The 21,369-nt window shown below is 43.4% G+C and overlaps 1 protein-coding gene across 2 annotated transcripts; it reads left to right on the forward strand.

The window, feature by feature from the left end:
• Positions 1-651: 651 nt before the first annotated feature.
• On the forward strand, positions 652-20,832 carry Spty2d1 (SPT2 chromatin protein domain containing 1). Of its 2 annotated transcripts, XM_052162203.1 has the most exons (8): positions 652-792; positions 1,770-1,986; positions 2,329-2,563; positions 10,904-11,018; positions 11,722-13,260; positions 14,798-14,969; positions 16,434-16,511; positions 17,827-20,832. In XM_052162203.1, the coding sequence occupies exons 3-8, from the start codon at positions 2,504-2,506 to the stop codon at positions 17,918-17,920; spliced, it is 2,058 nt and encodes a 685-aa protein (XP_052018163.1). In that variant the 5' UTR covers positions 652-792; positions 1,770-1,986; positions 2,329-2,503; the 3' UTR covers positions 17,921-20,832. The 2 variants fall into 2 exon arrangements, with proteins under 2 accessions (XP_052018163.1, XP_052018171.1); XM_052162211.1 differs by lacking the exon at positions 2,329-2,563.
• The last annotated feature ends 537 nt before the right edge of the window (positions 20,833-21,369 follow it).

The following is a 21,369-nucleotide window of genomic DNA, read 5'->3' on the forward strand; positions in this document are numbered from 1 at the left end:
AACTCCATTACATTCTAAGTGTGCCAGCTGAAGTATGGGAGACCCAACTAAATCTCATTTCAGAAGCATAACAAAGGCTTTAACTGCAAACTCTAGCAACCCTCCACTCTGCACTTTCCTTAATCAGTTTCCTTAATAACTTTCTGTGTTATGCATTTACTCATGGATCATGAGAATTAAAGCCTTGGTTGGGCATGGGCTGGGCCTTTATACTGTTCATCAGTTCTTTCTCTGGAACGATCTGTTGAATTCATTGTTTCTCCTTGTAAAGGTAGTGTAATGGCTATTCCTAGTCAACTTGACTATATCTGGAATGAATTACAATCCAGAATTGGAGGGCACACCTGTGATCCAGATCTTAAAGCTGGAAGACACAAGTTTCTGACCTGGACCTTGGCATGAAAATCTTGAGGCATAGTGGCCATGAAAAACTTAGGCCTAGGCAAGGTAGTACACACCTTTAATCCCAGGAGATTGAGGCTAGGAGATTGAGGCTAGGAGTTCAAGGTTAGCCTGGAGCAAAGTAAATCCCAGATGCAGGCTTAGTGGTACACACACCTTTAATCTGGGCCACACCCCCTGCTAGGCCACACCTTCTGCTGGAGGCCTATATAAATAAGGACATTGGAAGAAGGAAGATTATTTCTTTTTTGCCTGAACTTACTTGCCAGCAGATCTGTTGGAATTTCTACAGAAGACCAGCTGAAACAACTAGCCTTGTGGGACTAAGTACTAGATTCTTGGACTTCCCATTCATAGTTGACCATCATTGGATTAACTGGACTACAAACTGTAAGTCATCACAATAAATTCCCTCAATATAGAGACAGTACATAAGTTCTGTGATTCTAAAGAACCCTGACTAAAATATGGGTAGGGATTCTGCCTTTCCCTTACTTCTTACTGAATTACCACAAACAGCAGTGATTTAACATTAACTACTGTGTCTCATACACACTTATTACTACTATATAGTTACTAATGGTTTCATGGGGACATATTTACAGAAGTTTAAATGAGCTAATTAGCATATGGAAGACACATGCCCTGTTTAGTGGCATACACCATAAGTTCTGGGACTCTATGGAACCCTCATTAATATACAATCAAAAACTCCCACACACATAAATGTATATATGTATGTATTAAAAAGCATCTATGAAAGGAATATTATCTTGAATTAGGGAGAGTTCTTAAGATATCTGAGGCTGAGGAAAATTATTAACTTCAACACTGCCAGCCGGTGATGGCACATGCCTTTAATCCTAGCACTTGGAAGGCAGAGACAAGTAGAGCTCTGTGAGTGTAAGGCCAGCCTGGTCTACAGAATAAGTTTCAGCACAGCCAGAACTACACAAACCCTGTCTTGAAAAGAAAAAAAAAAAAAAATCTCGGGGGAAGGCTGGCTTCATCTTAGTCTCTTACCCAGCCTGAAGTGGAGCCATTCCAATACAGGAGTCTAACATCAGTTCACAGAATAAGGGCTATTGGACACACTCACCCCTTTCAACTGTACAAAGGATGGTAAATAATGCGCCGTCCCCAGTCCAATTTAGGGGTATTTCCATCACACCAAAACCATCCGTGGCCCATTCCAACCCCAGACCCAGGTATACCTAGTTATTCATGTGTACTTTATTGAGCCGAAACGACCAAGTTCAAGATAACTCAAAAGTCAGGCTAGACTCCCAATGAATGCACTATATTCTGCAGTGCGCCAGAGTCAAATCCTGCTTGGCGTGTGACTAAAGTCTTCGCTCATTCCCTAGGTTTTTAAAAAACCAGCAGGTGCCTCCACGAGATAAGTGGTATCCGAGGAACAGACGAAGAACAGAATCTGTGTCCGTGTGCGCATGCGTAGCTTCGGGGCTCCCGAGACACGAAACCGAGATCCCTGGCTTCAGACGTGTCGCACCAGCTGTTGGAATACCGTCTTTTAGAATCTGAGCATCCACGCGTGACACCTACGGAGCCCAGATCTGGAAGGTGGGTCCGATCCCTCTTCTTCTCTCCCGCCACCGGATCTCGCACCGAAATCCTCTGTCGCCCCAAGATCTTCAGGCTGATCGCTCTCCCCGCCCCCTTAGCCACACCCCCAAGCTGCCATATTGCGTCTGATTGGCTGGTAAACATTCAGTCCCACCCATTTGAGCCAACGCCAACGGCCACGTACCCGTTTTACGTGTCTTATCCACGAAAGCGGAAGTTGCGCAAATACTCGCGAACGCTGCGGAGGCGCTGAGCGTGTGGTGTGTGTAAGTGTGTGAGTGCGTGTGTATGTGTGTGTGTGTACATACACACATACACATATATTGTATTCGGCTGCAGCGCGGGGGCGGTACACGGCATTAGAAGGCGCCGGAAGTGTCGGTGTCGAGGGGCGGCGGGAGAAGAGCCACCAAGGCAAGCCAGTCAGTAGAGCTTAGGCTCAGCGAGCGGCAAGACTCGGCATCCGCCGCGTCCGGAGTCCCCGGCCCAGCCGGGCTTTTCTCTTCGGCCAGACATGGACTTCAGGGAAATCCTCTTAATCGCTTCCAAAGGACAAGGTGTCAACCATGTACCGGTGAGTCTCCGGGGTTGCTGTAGGAAACCCGGGCGTCAAGTTAGTGTGTGGTGGGTGGAACTTCTACGGGAGCGTCTGTCGGCCCCGGGAAAACCTGAACTACGCACGCCCTCTTCTGGAGTTTTTGCGGAGATTTGGGTACACGGGGGCTGGGGATGGGAAAGGGAGAGCAGCGTTCTTGGGGTCGGTTTCGCCAGCTCACGTACCCTGAAAGGTAGGCTTTGCGGCTTGCGGTGTTTTTTAAGAGTTGCTCAAAGTCGGGGATGAGCCGCGCCTGACAGAGTACTGTGTAGCATTAGTAGCGCCTGGCTTCGAATAAACTTCAGCCCCTAAATTGAGAACCAATATAGTCAGGAAACTCGGGGACTTTAAGGACTTCTCCTGATAGCCTTTGGGTCGAATACGGATTTTCAGGAGAATGTTTAGTGATTTCACGAAAGGGTTCTCTGGTTCGTGGCCCCACCCACTGAACCTGCTAAGGAGGGTATCTTCTGTTGGAAAGAGTTAAGGGCTTTGCAGGAAATCCATAGCCAACTGTGAGGTGATCATGTGGGCTGCGAATGTGTTAGTAGACCTTTTATTTGCCGTATGTCCCTGGCATCTATCGATTCCCTTTGCGAGCGGGTTGGGCAAAGCCTTTTTCAGCTTTCATTTCCTAGTAGAATTCCAGATTTTTAGGTTCTGTTTGCTCAGTAGATGTGTGAGTTCGATGGTATTCTCAGAGGTAAATATTGAAGTGGTCCCACATCTGCTTTCTGGGGTTATAGCTGTTTTGCATAAACTAATCATTTCTGGATCACCAGAAGGTACCCACAGAACAGCTGTAAACCTATTATATCGCATTGCGATACCCGAGATTTAATCAGAGAAGTGTCCAACTTAAAAGAACCTTTTAGAGCCAATCAGTTGGAATTTAAGATCTCACTTGGATTCTGCATTTCATAATTTTGTATGTGGCAGTATTTTTTCCTTTCCTCACTTCTTGACAAATCCAGCCTATTTTTAAACTCTTGAATATATCTACCTAAAATAATGAGTAAAAGTAGTTATATTTGTATGCATGTGCATATATATATATACATATATGTTACATATGTGACCAATCATGTCCCACCCTGATAATAATCACTCAATAAGATTCTTCTAAGCCACATCTCTTAAGTCTTGCAGGTTAAAACTGGGTACAAGCCTTTGAAGTCTAGAGCAACAATACTTTACACATTTGTAGATTATTTGTAGTCACATTATTGTTAGGTCTGATAATCATGTTTGCATAATTTAGTCTATATTTTATCTTATATTTTCTTGAATCTTCAGAAAGGTTTAAAAACAAAACAAACAAACAAAAAGATACTAGCTTTAATCCCCAAGAATTCTCTTGTGGAAGAATCAGAACCCAGATTTAGAAAGCCAATAGCTGGTTGAGTGTTGTGGCTCATACCTTTAATACCAGCATTCACAGAGGCAGCTGGATCTTGTGAGTCCAAAGCTAGCTTGGTCTACAATGAGTTCCAGGACAATCAGGGTTATAAAAAACTGAAAGGAGAGGAGAAGAGAAGGGAGGGAGAGATTGAGATTGTTGAAAGCTCAAAGCTGCTAGGAAAAGGGCAGACAAATCATCCTAGAGCAGAAAATGTTAAAATGCATGATATTTAGAGTACATGTTATTGGCTGCTCTGTGACTGCACTAACAGGAAGTGAGGAATGGCAAGTTGGTAACGTGAGTTATATTTATGAATCATCCTTCCCTTCCCCTAAAAGAGATAGTAAACTTAGAGGTTTGGCTCGGTTCGCATCCTTAACTTCTTTATCTTTTACTCGGAATGAAAGTCATAAAAAATCAATTGGAATAAAACAAGCTGAATAGTGTTAAATTTAATTCATGATCTTGCATAATAAACCATCCATCTATCTAGCTTAATTTTATCAGCTCAGGATAATTTGAACACTGATAAGCACAGAGTATTAGCAAATCCCCATCCCCCCATGTTCATTTAATATACATTAACACAGATTGTGTTTCATGTGTGTTACTTTCATGTTACTTTTTTCTCAGTGATGGCATTGGGCCCAGGGCCTCTCTCGTAAGACAAGTGCTCTGCTGTTGAGCATTTATTCCCGGGAACTATCTCCAAATCCCTCACATGCTTCTGAAAAATAGCAAGGCCCCTCCTACTTTCATGATGTGGGTGGGTGGGTGAGAGAGAGTCACAGAGAGATCCACTGAGTTTTGTTGTTTTGGTTTGGTTTGGTTTTGTTTTTCGAGACAGGGTTTCTCTGTATAGCCCTGACTGTCCTGGCACTCACTCTGTAGACCAGGCTGGCCTCGAACTCAGAAATTCGCCTGCTTCTGCCTCCCAAGTGCAGGGATTAAAGGCGTGTGCCACCACTGCCCGGCTAGATCCACTGAGTTTAAATAGGGTCACAGGCATGAGCATGGGTGAGGCATGGCCAGTTTACCAGAGGCAGCACTGCTAAGAAATCACTCCCCCTCCCTGAGCAGCCTCTAGCTCAGCAACCTTTATTTCCTACTTCAAGGAGTTAACTTTCCTACTGCTGGGATAAGACACCATGACCAAGGCAACTTATAAAAGAGTTTACTGGGGACTTTAAGGGTTAGATTTCATGACCAGTATGACACCAGGCAAGCAGAGGTGACACTGGAATGTCACTGAGAGCTCATATCTTGATCCACAAGCAGAGGGCTAACTGGGAATGTCATCTTAGGAAATCCCAAAGCCCAGCACAACACTGGCGATACACCTCCTCCTCCAAGGCCATAGCTTCAAGTCTTTCCCAAACAGTTCCAGCTAGGGACCAACTATGCAAACTCCTGAGCCTATGGAGACAGTGTCATTCAAACTACCACCGGTCTCATGAGCCTCTCTCCCGCACATGCTGTTCCGGATGTCAGTTCCATCTTGTGTGGGTCTTGTACAGCTTGAAGATTTCTTTTGTTCCTCTTTAAAACAACTTTTAAATTTGTTTTATGTGTGTGGGTGTTTTGCCTGCTTGTATGCCTGTGCACTGGAGTCCAGAAGAGGACATCAGATCCCTTCGAACTGGCATTGCAGAAGGTTGTAAGCCTCTCTGTGAGTGCTGGGACCTGAACCTTGGCCTTTTGCAAGAGAATTAAGTGTTCTTGGCCTCTTAGCACCTTCCAGTGCCACTGCATCGACTTTTACCCAAGGCAAATATGCAATTTTCCACTTGTGCTGTCCTATTGTTGGAGAGCTCAGAGTTTGGGTTGGGTGTTTCCAGGTTCTTGGCCTCTTATCCAATGAGTTGGAAAAGGTTTTGTGTGTGTGTGTGTGTGTGTGTGTGTGTGTGTGTGTGTATTTTACTAAAGAAGCTTGATAATTTTATTTGCAGCAGAGCAATAGTAAAAGGCACTGCTTGACTGCATAAGAGTGAAGCTAAGGCAGGCCCCGGCTACAGCCTGGGGCAGAACGCCCTGGTTTACTATGGTACAGTTCTTTATTTTGATTGATGGGTAGGTTATTTACTCATTCGTCTACTGTGCATGCTCCTCTACGTCTGATTTTAGCCCTGTGCACCCCCCAGGTATGCAAAGGCATAAGATGGTAAATAGAGAGTCTCCTTCAAAGATTACAAGAGGATGTACTTTTCCTCACTGTGAGTGTACCTACAACCAGTTCAAGCCTGATTGGCCCTTATAATTGTCAGACCTGGGGACTGGAAATATGCTTGAGTAGAAATTGTGAGTTTGATGTTAGGTTAGGAAAGTATACCATTGTTTCAGAGATGGGAGAGCGTCTAACCCATACAAATGGGCTGAGTGGGTTTGACGCTGCTAGGTGCATTGTTTAAGGGGGCTATGCATGTGTGCATTGTATGTGCAAGTAAAGGAATCAGGCAGCTGGGAAGTGGTGGTTGATCGCCTTTAATCCCAGCACTTTGGAGGCAGAGGCAGGCGGATTTCTGAGTTCAAGGCCAGCCTGATCTACAGAGTGAGTTCCAGGACAGCCAGGGCTAAACAGAGAAACCCTATCTCTGGGGGAAAAAAATGGAATCAGGCTACCAAGGACATTTTTCCAAGGGTTTGTGAATAACCCAAAACTAAATAGTAGTTGCACTAAATTGTCTCCTACACTTTTACCTGACTTCACTGTCAGCCCTTAAGACATTTCAATTTTGGAGCATGTTTAGATTAAGGATGCTCAGTTTGTACTAACATTTCCCTTATTGCTCTTGTTTTTAAGTGGAACAATCATCTTAATGTTTTAGTTAAAACAAAGGTAGGATTGCGTCATGTGTGGAAGTATTAGGCAGAGACTCTTTTCTCAGTGGAATTCTGAATACAAAAATAACAGCTGATCAGATGATGTAACCAGTCTTTGTCAGTGGCCTTTTCTTTTAAAGACAAGATCTTATGTAAGGTTGGCCTGTGGAACTCATTATGTAGACCAGGCTAGCCTCAAACTCTGAGAGAGCAGCCAGCCTCTGCCTCCCAAATGCTAGGATTGTAAAGAACAGTATGGGCTGACAAAGGTTTTTGCTGCAGTAGTGACTGCTCTCAGGAAATTGGCTATCAGCCTTCCACTAAGGGCTAAGTGCTGACGAGACATCTCTGCTATCTCAGACGGCTGTTCTCTAGTCTTGAGCAGTACTTCTCAACCAGTGCTTTATGGACAAGTTCTTTAGAAACCGCTGCTCCTCCCTTCCCCACAGGGATTCTGTTGTCTCTCTTCCCCCATAACACCTTAGAGAATCTCTAAATAATGGTGATAGCAATTAACATTCATTGTGCTGAGCCTATGCCAGATATTGTTGTAAGGACTTCATGTGTTAATTAATTTAGACACCATAATGAGCATATGAAGGAGATTTTATTTTAGACTGAGTCCTAGGGAGGTGAGGAAATTGCCCGAGGCTGCACAGTGAGTTATAGGACTGGTTATAATGAAACAAGGGATCTGATCCAGCAGACTGCTTTGCAGTCCTGCTCTAAACCATGGCCTCTGTTGGGTATATTGAAGTGAGAGAATTCACCACCTTCATAGGCCTCAGCCCTTCCTTAATCACAGCTTTAGCCAATAACACTGTTGGATTTTTATGACAGTCTCAAAATAAAGATGGAGAGGAAATGCAAAAAAAACAAACCAATAGCATAAGAAACAGGTAGATAACTATGGCCAGCCACCTGAACAGGCCCACCTGATCGTGTCTGAGCTCTGAGGCTAAGCAGTATAGGGCCTGGTTAGTACATGCATGGATGGGAAACTAGTAGACAAGATATTGGAAATCTGTTCTAAAAAAGTGTAGGTATAGTTAACTCTCCCAAGGAGAGAAAGGATAACATAGATCAGCTATAGACCTGTCTTGGGTAGACATGCATGGAACTTAGGGAATTCTATTTAAGATTGGAGTCTGGGTTACAGGGAAAGAAAAGTGTCGGAGTTAGAGAGAAAGTTAAAGGGTGCAAATATGCTTGGTCCTGAGTCAGAAGACCTGCATTCAAGATGTACTCAGCTACAAAGCATATGCCTAAGCACCAGGAAAGCCCAGGCACCGTTTTTTTGAAAACCTTTTTAAAGACAAAGAAGTACTCATTTAAAGGGTAACTTTGTTAGATTTGAATGATGCACTAAGGATCGAACCAGGGCCTCAACAAGCTAACAGGTTCTCTATGATTGAGCTCTGCTCTAACCAAGTGTTTTATAAACATCTTAATGCTTAATTTGGTGTTAAACACCATAGCCAGCATGAACGGATGCTCAGGATGTTTTCTTCTCGCTGTCCTGTCTCCTGCTCACTGACATCCTGCTGAGCTAGCTTAATGCAAAGAGCTGCTTCCTTCATTCATTCCCTGGCTAATGTCTTGAGAAGGTGTTCAAAACTTGGTGTGTTGATTGAAGTTAATGTATTATTTGACTACTCTGATCAATAGGTAAGTGATGTAAAATCATCAGAAAAATATTTTCTACAACAGCCTCATTTCTCCTAAGGAGAAGTTTGGGGGTAAGTAACATGCTGGTTTGGATTGAGCGAACTTGCTGCGAAAGGTTTCCAGACTGCATGCTTCTTAATCCCATCACCACTGGATAGTTTCAATGCAAGGAGTGTTTTTAAATAGCTTGATGTTTTCTAAACCCATGGGCTTTAGAATTTCAAATCTTTGCAAACTGTGGTGCCATATTAAATGATAGCTAGGCCATGATTGTGGATAGTTCACCAGGGTCCAAGAGGGATGAGACTGGCTTTGCAGGGGGATGAAACTTGTCCTGTGGCTTTTCAGGCCAGACAATGAAGCAGCCTTGTGCTTTGAAGCAGGAGTCAGAATCCATGGGTACAGCTTGGTATGCTGCTGCTTTGGCCGTGTTTGGCCATCTGATGCAGGAGACATGCCAGATGACTTCAAGAGAACACAAGTGCTCTGACCTCAGGCTTTTTTAAAAAAAAAAAAAAAAAAAAAAAAAAAACATTCTCTACTGTGAATTGGGGGAAATCTTACAAAATCTTCTATCAAAACATACTTTGGTCTGCTTACAACCCTTTTTAGAAAGGTCTATGGAGCTCAGTGTTAAAGATATATAATCATATACCCAAGAGAAATTTAAACATGCATCCATCTAAAATATCACAGCAGCATTTTTATGAAGCTAAAAAATGGAAATAGGCCAGCTGGCCAGCTGGTGATCAGATAATATGTTGTGTGTCTGTGCCCTGCAGTGTCATTCAGCTATTTAAGGAATGAGCTCCTGACAAAGCAACATGAGCCTGGAAACCTCTATGTTCATGAAGAGGCCAATTGAAAACGACTGTTCTGTTAGTTGCTAGTCTCCAGAGAAACACAAGTAGGAATGATTTGAGGCGATTATTTGTGGGGCTGGCAAGTCCAGAAACTGTGGAAGGCCAGGCAGTCTGGAGTTAATGATACCATTTTGAGGTAGTTTCATCTGAACTACCCCACAACTGTTCTGAAGTCATTGAACTATAGGGGACTATGGACATTATGAAAGTTAATCTGACAGCAGATATTTTATCAGTAAAATTCTTCCAAGCAGGGTAAGATAAGTACCTGGTTAAATAGTTTGGTTCTGCAGCCAAGTGAGCACAGAGAGTTGACTATCACATTGTAAGATTTCATTTCTATTAAATGCATAGTGATAGAATGTTCACTAATGGTTGCCAGGCATCACCCAAGGGTAAGTGATTTCTTTTTTTTTTTTTTTTTTTGAGGAGGTTACTATAGTCTGAAACTCTGCATATACCAAAAGATATTTAAATTGTGGAACGCTGCCTGTGAGCTATATGTCTTAGTAAACTTGAGTCCAGTGTCACATTCATGGTAGTATTTCTGGATCGAAAGAGCTCTCAATTCAGTTTACAAAGATGTCGACTAATTATAGGATCCCATTGTGTCCTAGCCTGGGTGACTAGAAAATAATTGGTGCTGTCTTGGGATTTCTCTGTCAGGAGGGATGAGTCACTTGTGAACACTGCCATCAGGTGGGATTTTCAGGTTGGATGAGGCCTGCCTTCTCGGCCAGCTGCTTTTTTAGTTGACTAATTTACATGGAACTTGAGCTTGTTTCAAGATACATTGTGTTTGTCAGCCCTGTAGTAAGCAGATCCTTTGGCTTTCCTCCAAGGATGTCATACACAGGATGGGCAAGCATTGGGGTTTATAAACTGATAGCTTTTTCCACAAAGATGATTTTTACAACCAACACAGACACAGACTCGGTAGATAAAAAGAGCATCTGCCTCACATAACAGAAAGGGTTGGACTATAGCCCAGTAGTAGAATGCCTGGCATGTGTGAGGCCTGGGTTTCTTCTTAAGCTATGATTTAAAAAAAAAAAAATTTGTGCTGGCCCATAAATTATGTCCAATGGTCCCAGACATGAGAATTAGCCCTGTTTATCATGCTTCTCTAATAGAAGATATTTAAGAGATTGAAGTCTTTTTCTTCCAATGTTCAAATCATCCTTATTTCTGTTTCAGTCACTTTCTGTATGTAGTTACTTAAAAACCAAAGTCCATAAAAATAACATCTGTGCCTGGGCAGTATTCGTGACCTTGGCATTTTGGAAACCAGTATAAAGGAGCTTGAGTAGCAAATTAATATTTAATGACCTTAAATGCTACAGTTTAACGATTACAGAGAACTAGGCTGTTAGTTTAGATTCCTTGTTCATTCCCTTCCTTCCCTCACTTTCTTTTGTACATTTTCTGCAGTACTGACTGGGGATTGAACTCAGAGCTGATTCATGATAGACAAGCACTCCCGCTCTGAGCCGTGCAACCCAGCCCCTAGACTATATCTTTGTAAAGTGTTGTTGCTTAGAGCTTTCATTCTGCTTTGGTTTTTAGAAAAGGTACAGCTTGGCAGTGGGGCCTCCGAAGAAAGACCCAAAAGTGAAAGGTGTCCAGTCAGCAGCTGTGCAGGCTTTCCTTAGGAGGAAAGAAGAGGAGCTCAGACAAAAAGGTATGTGCTTGGGCTGCTTCTCAGTCTGTCTGCCACCAACCCATGTGTTTGTAGACGCGTCCTGACTGCTTAGCGGTTTGGGGATGTTGTGTATGTGTCTGTGTGAACTTTATAGTGGGTGCATGTGTGTACGTGTGCTCTTAGGTTGGTTATTTGGGTTGCCTTCTCTAGCTCCATCTCACCCACCGGGCAAGGCTTTGTAGAACTGGGCTTAGTGACATTCACCTGTCAGCCCAGGTATTCAGCAGGCAGAGACGAGATCAGTTATTGAGCTCAGGAGCTTCGGAGCAGCTGGGGCAAGACAGCAAGGCCTGGTCTCCTGAGGGAAGGTGGGAGACATGAAAAAGCCTGGCATATCGACCATGTAACTAGCCATACTATGTCTCCATTCTTTACCTTGGTCCTGGCACTGTAAGAGGTATTCCTTGATTCTTAACAGCTCCAGTGGGTGCTGCTGTGCCATTGACGTGGTATATTTATTAGCCATTTTGTGCATTTTAAGCAAAGGCCAAGTCCCTTACCTGCTTAGTCATAAAGAGAAGCTCATATATGACCCACTCAGTTTCGTTAGATGACTTTCTCATTGACACAGATATCTAGAGACCATAACTCAACATTGAGCTTTGTCTGCGGACTGGTGTCACATGAGCAGCAGAGATGTTGAGGCTGTTGAGATAATGTGCTCTTGTTTGATCCCTTTCAGCCTTGGAAGAGAAAAAAAGGAAAGAGGAACTAGTGAAAAAGCGAATTGAGCTCAAACATGACAAAAAAGCAAGAGCTATGGCCAAGAGGACAAAGGACAATTTTCATGGTTACGATGGAATTCCTATTGAGGAAAAGACAAAGAAGAAGCAGGCGGTGGAGAGCCACCTGAACCAGAGGACTGACCAGGAGTATAATGTGGAGGAGGAGGACTTCATCGAATATAGTCAGGGCGAGCTGGACCAGGACTATGAGGAGGAGCAAGAGCCTCCCAAGGTTGAAAACAAACCAAAGGCCCCCCTTAAAAGTGCCCCATCGCCTATGAACTTCACTGACTTACTGAGGCTGGCTGAGAAGAAGCAGTTTGAACCCGTGGAGATCAAGGCGGTGAAGAAAGCAGAAGATCGGCCCCTGACTGCAGAGGAACTAAGGGAGCGAGAGTTTCTTGAACGAAAGCATAGGAAAAAGAAACCTGAACCCGATGCCAAACTACCTCCACCTGTGTCCAAAAGGGCGCCCTCTCATAAAGACAGCATGGGCACAAAGCCCAGCAAAGGTGCTGGGGACAGGCAGCTTGCTTCCAAAGGATTGCCCTTTCCTCCTGCTGAGAAGAAATTCAGACCCAGCACAGCCAGTGAGAAACAAGTAGCTTTGTCTTCATCCAAATCCCTGCCAGGAGAGAGGACCAAGGTAGGGTCTGGCAGTAGTGCCCAGCCCTTGCTTCGGGAGGGTCACAACAGGCCTGTCTTCAATGGGGTTGGAAAGCCCCACCCCAGCACCTGTTCACCAAGTGTCCCAAAGACGACTTCTGCTAGCGGGACTCAGAAATCTGCTTCTGAGCACAAAGCCAAAAAATCTCTTCCTCCTCATCCGAGCCATTCCAAGCCTGGGCCCACAGTTCCCTCACACAACAAAGCTAAGGGTCCAGGTGTCAAGCAGCCAGGCAGCAGCTCTGGCTCCGCTCCTGTGCAGCCTAGCCCAGGGATAGCTCGACCCACACTTAGTTCTGGCCCTGTGCCCAGGCGCCAGAATGGCAGCTCCAACTCAGGACCTGAGCAGGCGTCAGGCAGCGGGGTCAGAAAGCTGGCCAGCAGTCCACATCCCTCTGGACGCACACTCAACGGCACAAATGGTCCCGGGCGACCCGCAAGCAGCTCAAGTGGCCCTGGGCGACCCATCAGTGGGTCTGCTGCTTCTGGGAGACCTGTGGGCAGTTCTGGAGGTCCTGGGCAGCCTGTCAATAGTCCACGTGACCTTCGACGACCAATGAACAATCTAGGCTCTCCTGGGCGGCCAGTCAGTGGCCCTGGGAGATCCATAAGTGGTCCCACTCCAGCTGGACGAGCTGTCAGTTCAGGCCCTGGAAGACCAGCGAGCAGCTTAGGACCTGGACGAGCAGTTAGTAACCCAGGCCTCCCCACAAGGCCCAAATGCACTGTTGTGTCAGAAACAATTTCTTCGAAGAATATTATTAGTCGGTCAAGCAATGGACAGATAAATGGAATGAAGCCTCTCCTCTCTGGCTACAGATCTGCTCAAGGTAAAGTTGACCCTTATCCTAAAGAGTGTATTTAATACCAAGCCTCTGGAGAAAATACCTAGCTTTATATAATCAGGAACCCTGTGACCACTTTCACAAACTCTGTAACGAGCTCATTGTTGATAGTGGAACGAGGCCTGTCTAGGACCCGCTGTCCACAGCCCACACCTTGTTCTCACATGCAGTATTGTGTGTGAGAGGAGGTGACTGGACAGAGCTGGTGGCTCTGTGGGCTAATGTGCCACGTGAAGACTAAGACTTGGAGATGAGAGCATCATCAAGAACTTAGAGCCTTTGCTGCACTGTTGGGTCAGCGGATGATTGTTTAACACCTCCCCTGTAGCAGCCGCTGTTTTAGACTGTCCTGAGTTCTGTTGCTTTCATGGGTTGTGTCAGCGGCCATGTCACTTGGTGCTTTAGGAATCTGCCCTTGGTAAAGCCCTTGTTAGGGTCCCTGCAGAGGACATGAAGAAAGCGGTGGCACAACTCCTGGCTTTACAGTCAGACTAGAAAGTTGCTCTCAGACACCCGCCTGTTGTTGAGTACCTGTCTTTTGCAAAGTTCTTCAGTTTTTGGGTTGTTTGCTTTTTGTTTTGTTTTATTTGTTCATTTGGGGGATAGGGTTTGTTTTTAGACAGATATCCCATATTGGCCTGGAATTTACTTTATAACTAAGGGTGACCTTTAATGTCTAATCGCCACCTGTACCTCCTGAGTGCTGAGATTACAAGTGTATACCACCATAGTAATCGGCCGTAATTGGGGGATCCGAGCCCAGGGCTTCAGGTATCCTGGCAGGCTTTCTACTGAGCTATATCCCTAGCTCATTTTTTAAGTTTTTATCAGTTATTAGGCAAAAGTGGGATATTAAACAATTATAATTCTGAAAATGTTTTATACTTGGGTTTTTTTTTTTTTTTTTTCTAAGATAGGGTCTTGCTATGTTGTCCAGGACTTCAAATTGTTGGCTCAAGCTTTTCAAGCCCAGATAGCTGAAACTTCAGGCATGTTCAGGTCTTTGAATTTTTTTTTTGTTTTGTTTTGTTTGTTTTTTCGGGACAGGGTTTCCCTGTGTAGCCCTGGCTGTCCTGGAACTCACTCTGTAGACCAGGCTGGCCTCGAACTCAGAAATCCGCCTGCCTCTGCCTCCCGAGTGCTGGGACTCAAGTTGTGCGCCACCACCGCCCAGCTTTGAATTTTTAAGTGAAATGAAAATTTCGCTTTATTTATTAAAGAAAAATAGGGAACTACTTTTGGTATGCTTATTTGGTAAAATTAAAAATTAATGAATCTGTAGTAGTTTGTAACTTGACTCAGTTTCAGAAATTTTACTGATCTTTTAAATCCCAGAAGTCTGTATAACTAAGCTAGAAAATATGACAAAGCACTAAAGCATGCTAAAGTGCCACAGCAGCTCAGTCTCTCTGCTTTCCGGGGTGCCATCTAAATGTCACTTTCTCTGAATCCTAGTGACATGGTCCCTGCAGGAACTATTTCTTCATACGGTGTACTTACAAGTCATGGCTTTTGTTCTTAGGTCCTCAAAGGCTTCCCTTCCCTACCAGCTACAAAAGGCCTCGAGAGTATGAATATTATGATGATGATGATGAATATGACTCAGAAATGGATGACTTCATCGAAGATGAAGGAGAACCTCAGGAAGAAATATCCAAGCACATTCGAGAAATCTTTGGCTATGACCGAAAAAAGTAAGCTGAAGATTTACTTAAACAAACTTTTATCATTTATAGGATAGAAACATTAACAGTAGAGGCATCAAATGCCTAGTCAGAAACATTTGGGTGGTGATGGTTCTCGAAAGATTTAGTCTTGGAGCACATGGTTTTAATGTCAGCTTGTCACAGCCTAGAGAGAACTTGACACAGGAAGAGAAAACTTGAATTAAGAAAATGCCCCTAGTAAGATCAGTTTTTGGCAAGTCTGTAGTGCATTTTCTTGTAGTTGATTTGGGAGGGCCCCAGCTTTCTGTGGGCAGTGTCACCCAAGGTTGGTAGTCCTGGGTGCTGTAAGAAAGCCGGCTGAGGAAGCTCTGAGGAGCAAGCCAGCAAGCAGCCTCTGCATCAGCTGCTTCAGTTCTTGCCCTGGCTTCTCTGGATAATGGACTTTATATACAATGAATCAACCCTTTCCTCCTGGGGTTGATTTTGATCATAGCAATAGAAACTTTAAGATAGAGCACACAATAGTTTCTGGTGAATTCAGAGTCTTTTATGATGTTATTTGTATGTAAGCTGCTTTTTTTAAAAGATGGGGAGTGAAGCAGATTCATGGATAGAAACAGATGGCACGGAGCCAGAGGCAAACTGAAGGAAATTCTTCAGAGAGCACTCTGGAAGAGCTGAGGTCTATACGTATAAGACAGATGAGACCCATCACACTTCCTGTGACAAGGTGTTTACACATCTTTAGAATGCAGCCCATCCAAAAAGCATCTGAGACACAGCCCTGTGGGAAGGGGCACCAGAAGGTCTCAGAGCAGCCAGTGAAGCAGCAGCGCGGTCTCACCTTGCCATCAGTTTCTCTGCCTCAGGTTACTGTTGGGAAGGTCTTGTCTCTCGTAGTCACAAGATTAATGAGAGTTAGATAAATTTTCATATTGTGTCTTCAGGATTTAAATTATTAGATAAATATAGCTGGTTGAGGACACCTCGAGTTTGGTGCTTTCACTAAAATGCTGGGTTCTGGAAGAGTTGCCTTGTAGGCACCTAAGGCTCATTTAATGCCTTTACTGCAGTACCCAGTTGTACCCACTCTGCCAATTCTCACTTCCAAACAAGGCAGGGGGACTCCTAACAGAGTAGTTTAGTTGGAAGCAGGTTTGGTTTTGTTGTAATGAGAGGCTGTAGCTCTTTAAGAAAATTGAATCTTGCTGGGCAGAGGTGGCACACACCTTTATCCCAGCACTTGGGAGGCAGAGGCGAGAGGATCTCTGAATTCAAGACCAGTCTGAGCCGGGCGGTGGTGGCGCACACCTGTAATCCCAGCACTCTGGGAGGCAGAGGCAGGCGGATTTCTGAGTTCAAGGCCAGCCTGGTCTACAGAGTGAGTTCCAGGACAGCCAGGGCTACACAGAGAAACCCTGTCTCAAAAGACACAAAAGAAAACAAGAAAATTGAATCTCTGTTCATTTTTTTACTTTGCTTTCTTGCCAGATATAAAGATGAAAGTGACTATGCCTTACGTTACATGGAGAGCAGTTGGAAGGAGCAGCAGAAGGAGGAAGCCAAGAGGTGAGCCGGAGAAACATGGCATGTTGTGTAGAAACATCTCAGAAGCCTGCAGCTGCAAGGTTCCAGTGGGGCTTAGGCCCCAGTTCTCTAGATGGTGGTACTGCTGGCTGGCCGCGAAAGCCGCGGACAGATTCCTTGCCTCTTGAAGGTTTTCCCATTTGTAAAATGAGAATATGCTACTTTACTCGCTGAAGCTTGTGGGGGTCAGGATGGAATGTGGCCATGTGCTTGCGGTGTCTCGTGTGTCATGCGCAGTAAGATTGGAAGCCTCCCAGGTGGCCATGGGCTGTTTGCTTTTCTGTGCCCATCAGACTTGTGTTGGTGTTAGAACTTGTAATTTTGCTACCGCAGAGACCTCTTGGGAGTAGATTAGATTCCCTCCACCTCCTCGTTTGACTGCCTAGTAGTGAGTCCCTAAGACTTTCTTAGGTAAGAGTAACAAATGATTGCTTATAGTGTTAATGAGAATTCCTATTATAGAGGAATTTAATAGGAATATAATAGGAATTATAGAGAAAAATAATTTGTTTGTCCCAACACAAAACACTAAACTGGTTTTCTTTCTCTTGGCCTTCCCTCCTCTAAGTGGATAAAATGTTAAAAGGAGTATTAAAAAAAAGAGTATGGACTATTGCTATTGAACGAATGTTTCCTGGATTTTTATACTAAGTGTGTATGTTGGGGGAGGGTCACTTCTTTTCCTTTATGTGGGTGTTAAGAATCAAACTCAAATCATGCTTCATTTTTAAATGTTTTTAAAAAGATTGGAAAGATAGCTTAGTGGTTAAGGAGAGCTGCTCTTGTAGAAGACCCAGAGTTCAATTCCCAGCACCATATCAGGGCCTGAAACTGCCTTTTATTTACCCCGACTCAGCTCCATGGAAATTTGTCTTCTGACCTAGACAGGCATCTACACCTGTCATATGCACATATATAGACTTTGTTTTAAAACAGAGTTTCTCTGTGTAGCCCAGGCTATTCTGGAACTCACTCTGTAGACCAGGCTGGCCTTTAACTCAAAAATTTGCCTCTCAAGTGCTGGGATTAAAGGCATTCACCACCTTGCCTGGCCTCACAGTCTTATTTTAATTTTGGATGCTAAGGCTTTCTCATCATTCTTGTTGTGAAATTTTTATTCTACATTTTTCTGTCTGTGACCCTGTTTTATTTAAATTGTGTGTGTGTTATGTCCCTGTCACATAGGCAGACTCAGGCAGTCCACATGAAAGTTCAGTTGAGATGCCTGCCAATCTTGCTTTTTAAAGTTGTAACTTCATGTGTATTAACAATATCCTTTAAAACAATCTCTCTGCAGTTTAAGACTAGGTATGCAAGAGGACTTAGAGGAAATGAGGCGAGAAGAGGAGGAAATGAAACGTCGAAAGGCCAAGAAGATGAAACGACACTAGCTGCTGCCACTGTGAATTCTGGGAGGGACACTGCAGCAAGGGTCCCCCTGCCTTCAGACTGAGCAAGCTTCTTCCCAGCTTAGATTCACACATGGGCACACAAGAGGAAGGAATACATACTGTCGTTTGCAGGCTATTGTTTGAGTGTGCAGTGTTTTCAAATAATCCAGGGTGGAACGAATAATGGAAATGACACGATGCTGGCCGTGGGCTCTGTGGAAGTTAGCCATTCACAGGCGCCGGCCTTGATCCTGATGAGCTATGCATGCTAATGTGGGACCACTCACCAGTCAGCTGATCATTGTTCCTTTGCTACTTCAAAAGGAGAAAGATTGATGTGAGAGTAGGGTACCCCCAGATCGCAGTCTGACTTGTCCTTAGGAAGGGCCTGGCCCTTCTGTGAATGCTGCCAGCAATAAAGTGACCTGTCCTAGTCTATGTTTGAATTGAAAACCCAGGAAAGAGTAGGCTTTATAGATATATTAGTCTCATCCTTGTGACTTTGACACAAAATAGAATTATATTGTATTTAGCTTATTTGTGGATTGGATGCTAAGCATTCTTAATTGATATTAGGTAATAAAAATTTCTTAAGTTAAAATACAAATTTTGACAGAACAAGAATGTTCTTTTCCAGTTTTACTTTTGAGCTTTCTGTTATGATTTTGTGTGAAGTAGATGAGGGCCCTTACTATTACAGTGATTGGTTTTGTTTAATTCCTTTTTATATTAAAGAAAGATGGTTGTTATTCAGTTATTAGATTTGAAAGGGTAGTAGTTTAGCAGTTAGAAAGCAACATGTATTTTGGCCCCTTCTGCTTTATTCTCCCCCATTACAATGCTGTTTGGGACCCTAAGGTGCCCTGTACCTCTTGATGTTAATAACATTGCATTTTTAGCTTAAATTCCTTAGAAAATGTTAATGACCAAAAAGCCAAATGTTTAGTGTGTCAGGAATACCACCCTTCTCTTTGTCCGCGTTGCACTTTTATTTCTAACTATGCACTGTGAAGAGAATGTTTCCTGTTGGTGTTTTACTGAGCTGTGAAACCTTCTTAAATTCTATCCTGCTTAAAGCCAGACCTACCGACTTGATGTCACTTCAGCCTGGAGTCCATCCAGGCTGGCCTGTGGTCTGGCTGGAAGGAAGCCATGTCTCAAGAACAGCAACAGAAAATGAAAGAACATGCTAGAGACTGGAGTGTGGAGGGTTGGGAGCAGCCAGAATTCGGTTTGTGGGACGATTCCACAATGCATCTGGCTGTCTTAAACAGTTAAGCCATGAGGGGTGGGAAGCCGGAGAGGCTGTCCTACAAAGAACTTACTTTTCAGCAGGTCTAGACTTTATGCATTTGTCCATGATGTCTTCATTCTTTGAGCTTGAGTATTATGGGTAATCATGTTTTGCCTTCCTTTGTGGGACCATTTGACCCAGTCCTTTAAACAAACTCATTTTGAATTGAGTTTCAAACTTTGAGAAAGTGCAAGGACTTAATTTTAGAGGGTACAGAACACTTACAACTCTCCATGTAGGTCTTTATACACTGGGAGCAGGAAGTCTGTTAACTTCCCTTTCCCTAGCCCACCGGTAATATAAAGGGAGTAATGTTCCACTTGATAAGTAGGTTTGGAACATGATGTTATTGCTACCACTTGTGTGTTTCCCCTCCCCTGGGATTTTCTTTGAATAACCCTTTTTTATATTCATACTCTGGAATCTGTAATCGGTCAAAGTTACTGGTGGCTGAAAGTTTACTGTACTCAATTTCAGGGTGCAGCTGTTTGCACAGAGAGGAGCCATTGTGCTAGATTCAAGTTTCAGAACTTGGTAGAGTTAGGTTGTGATGTCTGTCGTGTATGAATGCATTTCTGTAACAGATATGCATCAATTTTTAACATAAGTACGCTTGTGTGGCTCATTGAAAAAAACACAGGAAAGATTGTAAGTCCAAATCATGTCTTCCAGTTTGCTCTCTTGTATTCCTGACCACTTAGAAAAAGCTGACAAGCCTTTGAAGAAACAGCTGCAGGCTGTTATTTTTTTCAAGGTTTACAAATTAAGTGCTTGATTTTTAATGTATTCTCTCTACTGTTTTGATTTTCAGATTTTGATTCAATATTTGAAGATGTGCCTTTTATTGGGTGATGTTAATTCCCGAATGTAGTAATGTTGTTTCACAATTGTAATGTTACATGATCATGGGTGTGGCATTCTCTAACAAATTATGCGACAAACAAGAAAGTCATTTTCCTGGAGCTTGTGGCTCTGATTGCACAGTCCCCTTGCTAAAGCAAAGGGCGCTATCTTTTAAGGCTACTTCAGAACTGGTCTTTGTATTTTCTCTAAGCGATGAATGGAGTCATGTCCATTTGGAGGCAGAGCACCGCATGTCACAGGCAGCCCTACGTGTGTGCCATGAGAAAGTTCAAAGACTGTAACAAAGTCTACAGGAACTCAATTTCATTTTTGTAATGGTAACCCCCAAGATTTTCTCCAAGAAATAAATTATTTTGTATTTTATAACTTAAAAGCAGCTAGTAGTACATTTCTGAGATATAGCAGGAGACCAAAACATTTTTCGAAAGAGAATAAATATATAAAGAGAGACTGGTTGTTTTATTTTCAGTGTGCTGATTAGACTATTTATTTTGTGAGTGAATGTGATGAAATACATATTCAGGTGTTTAGTGTGTGATTAAGAGTGGAATATAGATTTCTTTGGCATTATTAAATCCATGATGTCTTTTACATAATGGACAAATCAAATATGAAAGAAAAACATTTTGACATAGCTTAGCTTGATTTCTGGTGCTGTTGACCTGCAGAAGAGTATATACTTTTGCATATACAGGTGAATGTTTTGCAATTTATGTATACAAGAAATTGTAGGCATTAAAGTATTTTATTGATATTTTTACTGGTTTTCATTTATTGATCAAAACTTTAAGCTAGTTCTTATCACCTGGAACACTGTACTAGCTAGTACCTCTGTAGGCTTATTAGGTTCTAAGGTCAGGCTTGTCCCTGGGTCACACTCCTGCTTGTTACCTCGTATATACCTCTATGTGTTCAGCCCACCACTGATTTTTCTTCCACCATCAGCTAGAATGCCACTGTGTTCTCAGACGTCAAGTCAAAAAAAAAAAAAAAAAGGAAAATGGGGGTTGGAGAGGTTGCTCAGAAGTTAAGAGTACTTGTTACCCTTGTGAAGGACTCAGATTCAATTCTCAGCACCCACACGGTAGCTCAATACCAGTCCCAGGGGCTCTGACACCCTCTTCTAATGTCCACCAGTACCAGGCATGCAGGCAAAACCCTGGATGTGGTTAGAGCCATGGGATCTGGCTTTGTGACTCAGGGTTTTGAAGCCTTATTCAAATGGAAAAGAAACAGCAGAGCTGCTATATAATTCCTCTGGTCTGAATTATCAGTTCAAATCCCCTATAAC

This window comes from Apodemus sylvaticus, chromosome 1, assembly GCF_947179515.1.
Source record: "Apodemus sylvaticus chromosome 1, mApoSyl1.1, whole genome shotgun sequence".
NCBI classification, from domain to species: domain Eukaryota; kingdom Metazoa; phylum Chordata; class Mammalia; order Rodentia; family Muridae; genus Apodemus; species Apodemus sylvaticus.

Bases quoted from the DNA above. Each gene is read 5' to 3' on its own strand.
- Spty2d1 (XM_052162203.1), top strand. From the start codon at position 2,504: ATGGACTTCAGGGAAATCCTCTTAATCGCTTCCAAAGGACAAGGTGTC. The intron at 14,970-16,433 runs GTAAGCTGAAGA...CTTTCTTGCCAG, and splicing joins TTTGGCTATGACCGAAAAAA to ATATAAAGATGAAAGTGACT. The intron at 16,512-17,826 runs GTGAGCCGGAGA...ATCTCTCTGCAG, and splicing joins CAGAAGGAGGAAGCCAAGAG to TTTAAGACTAGGTATGCAAG.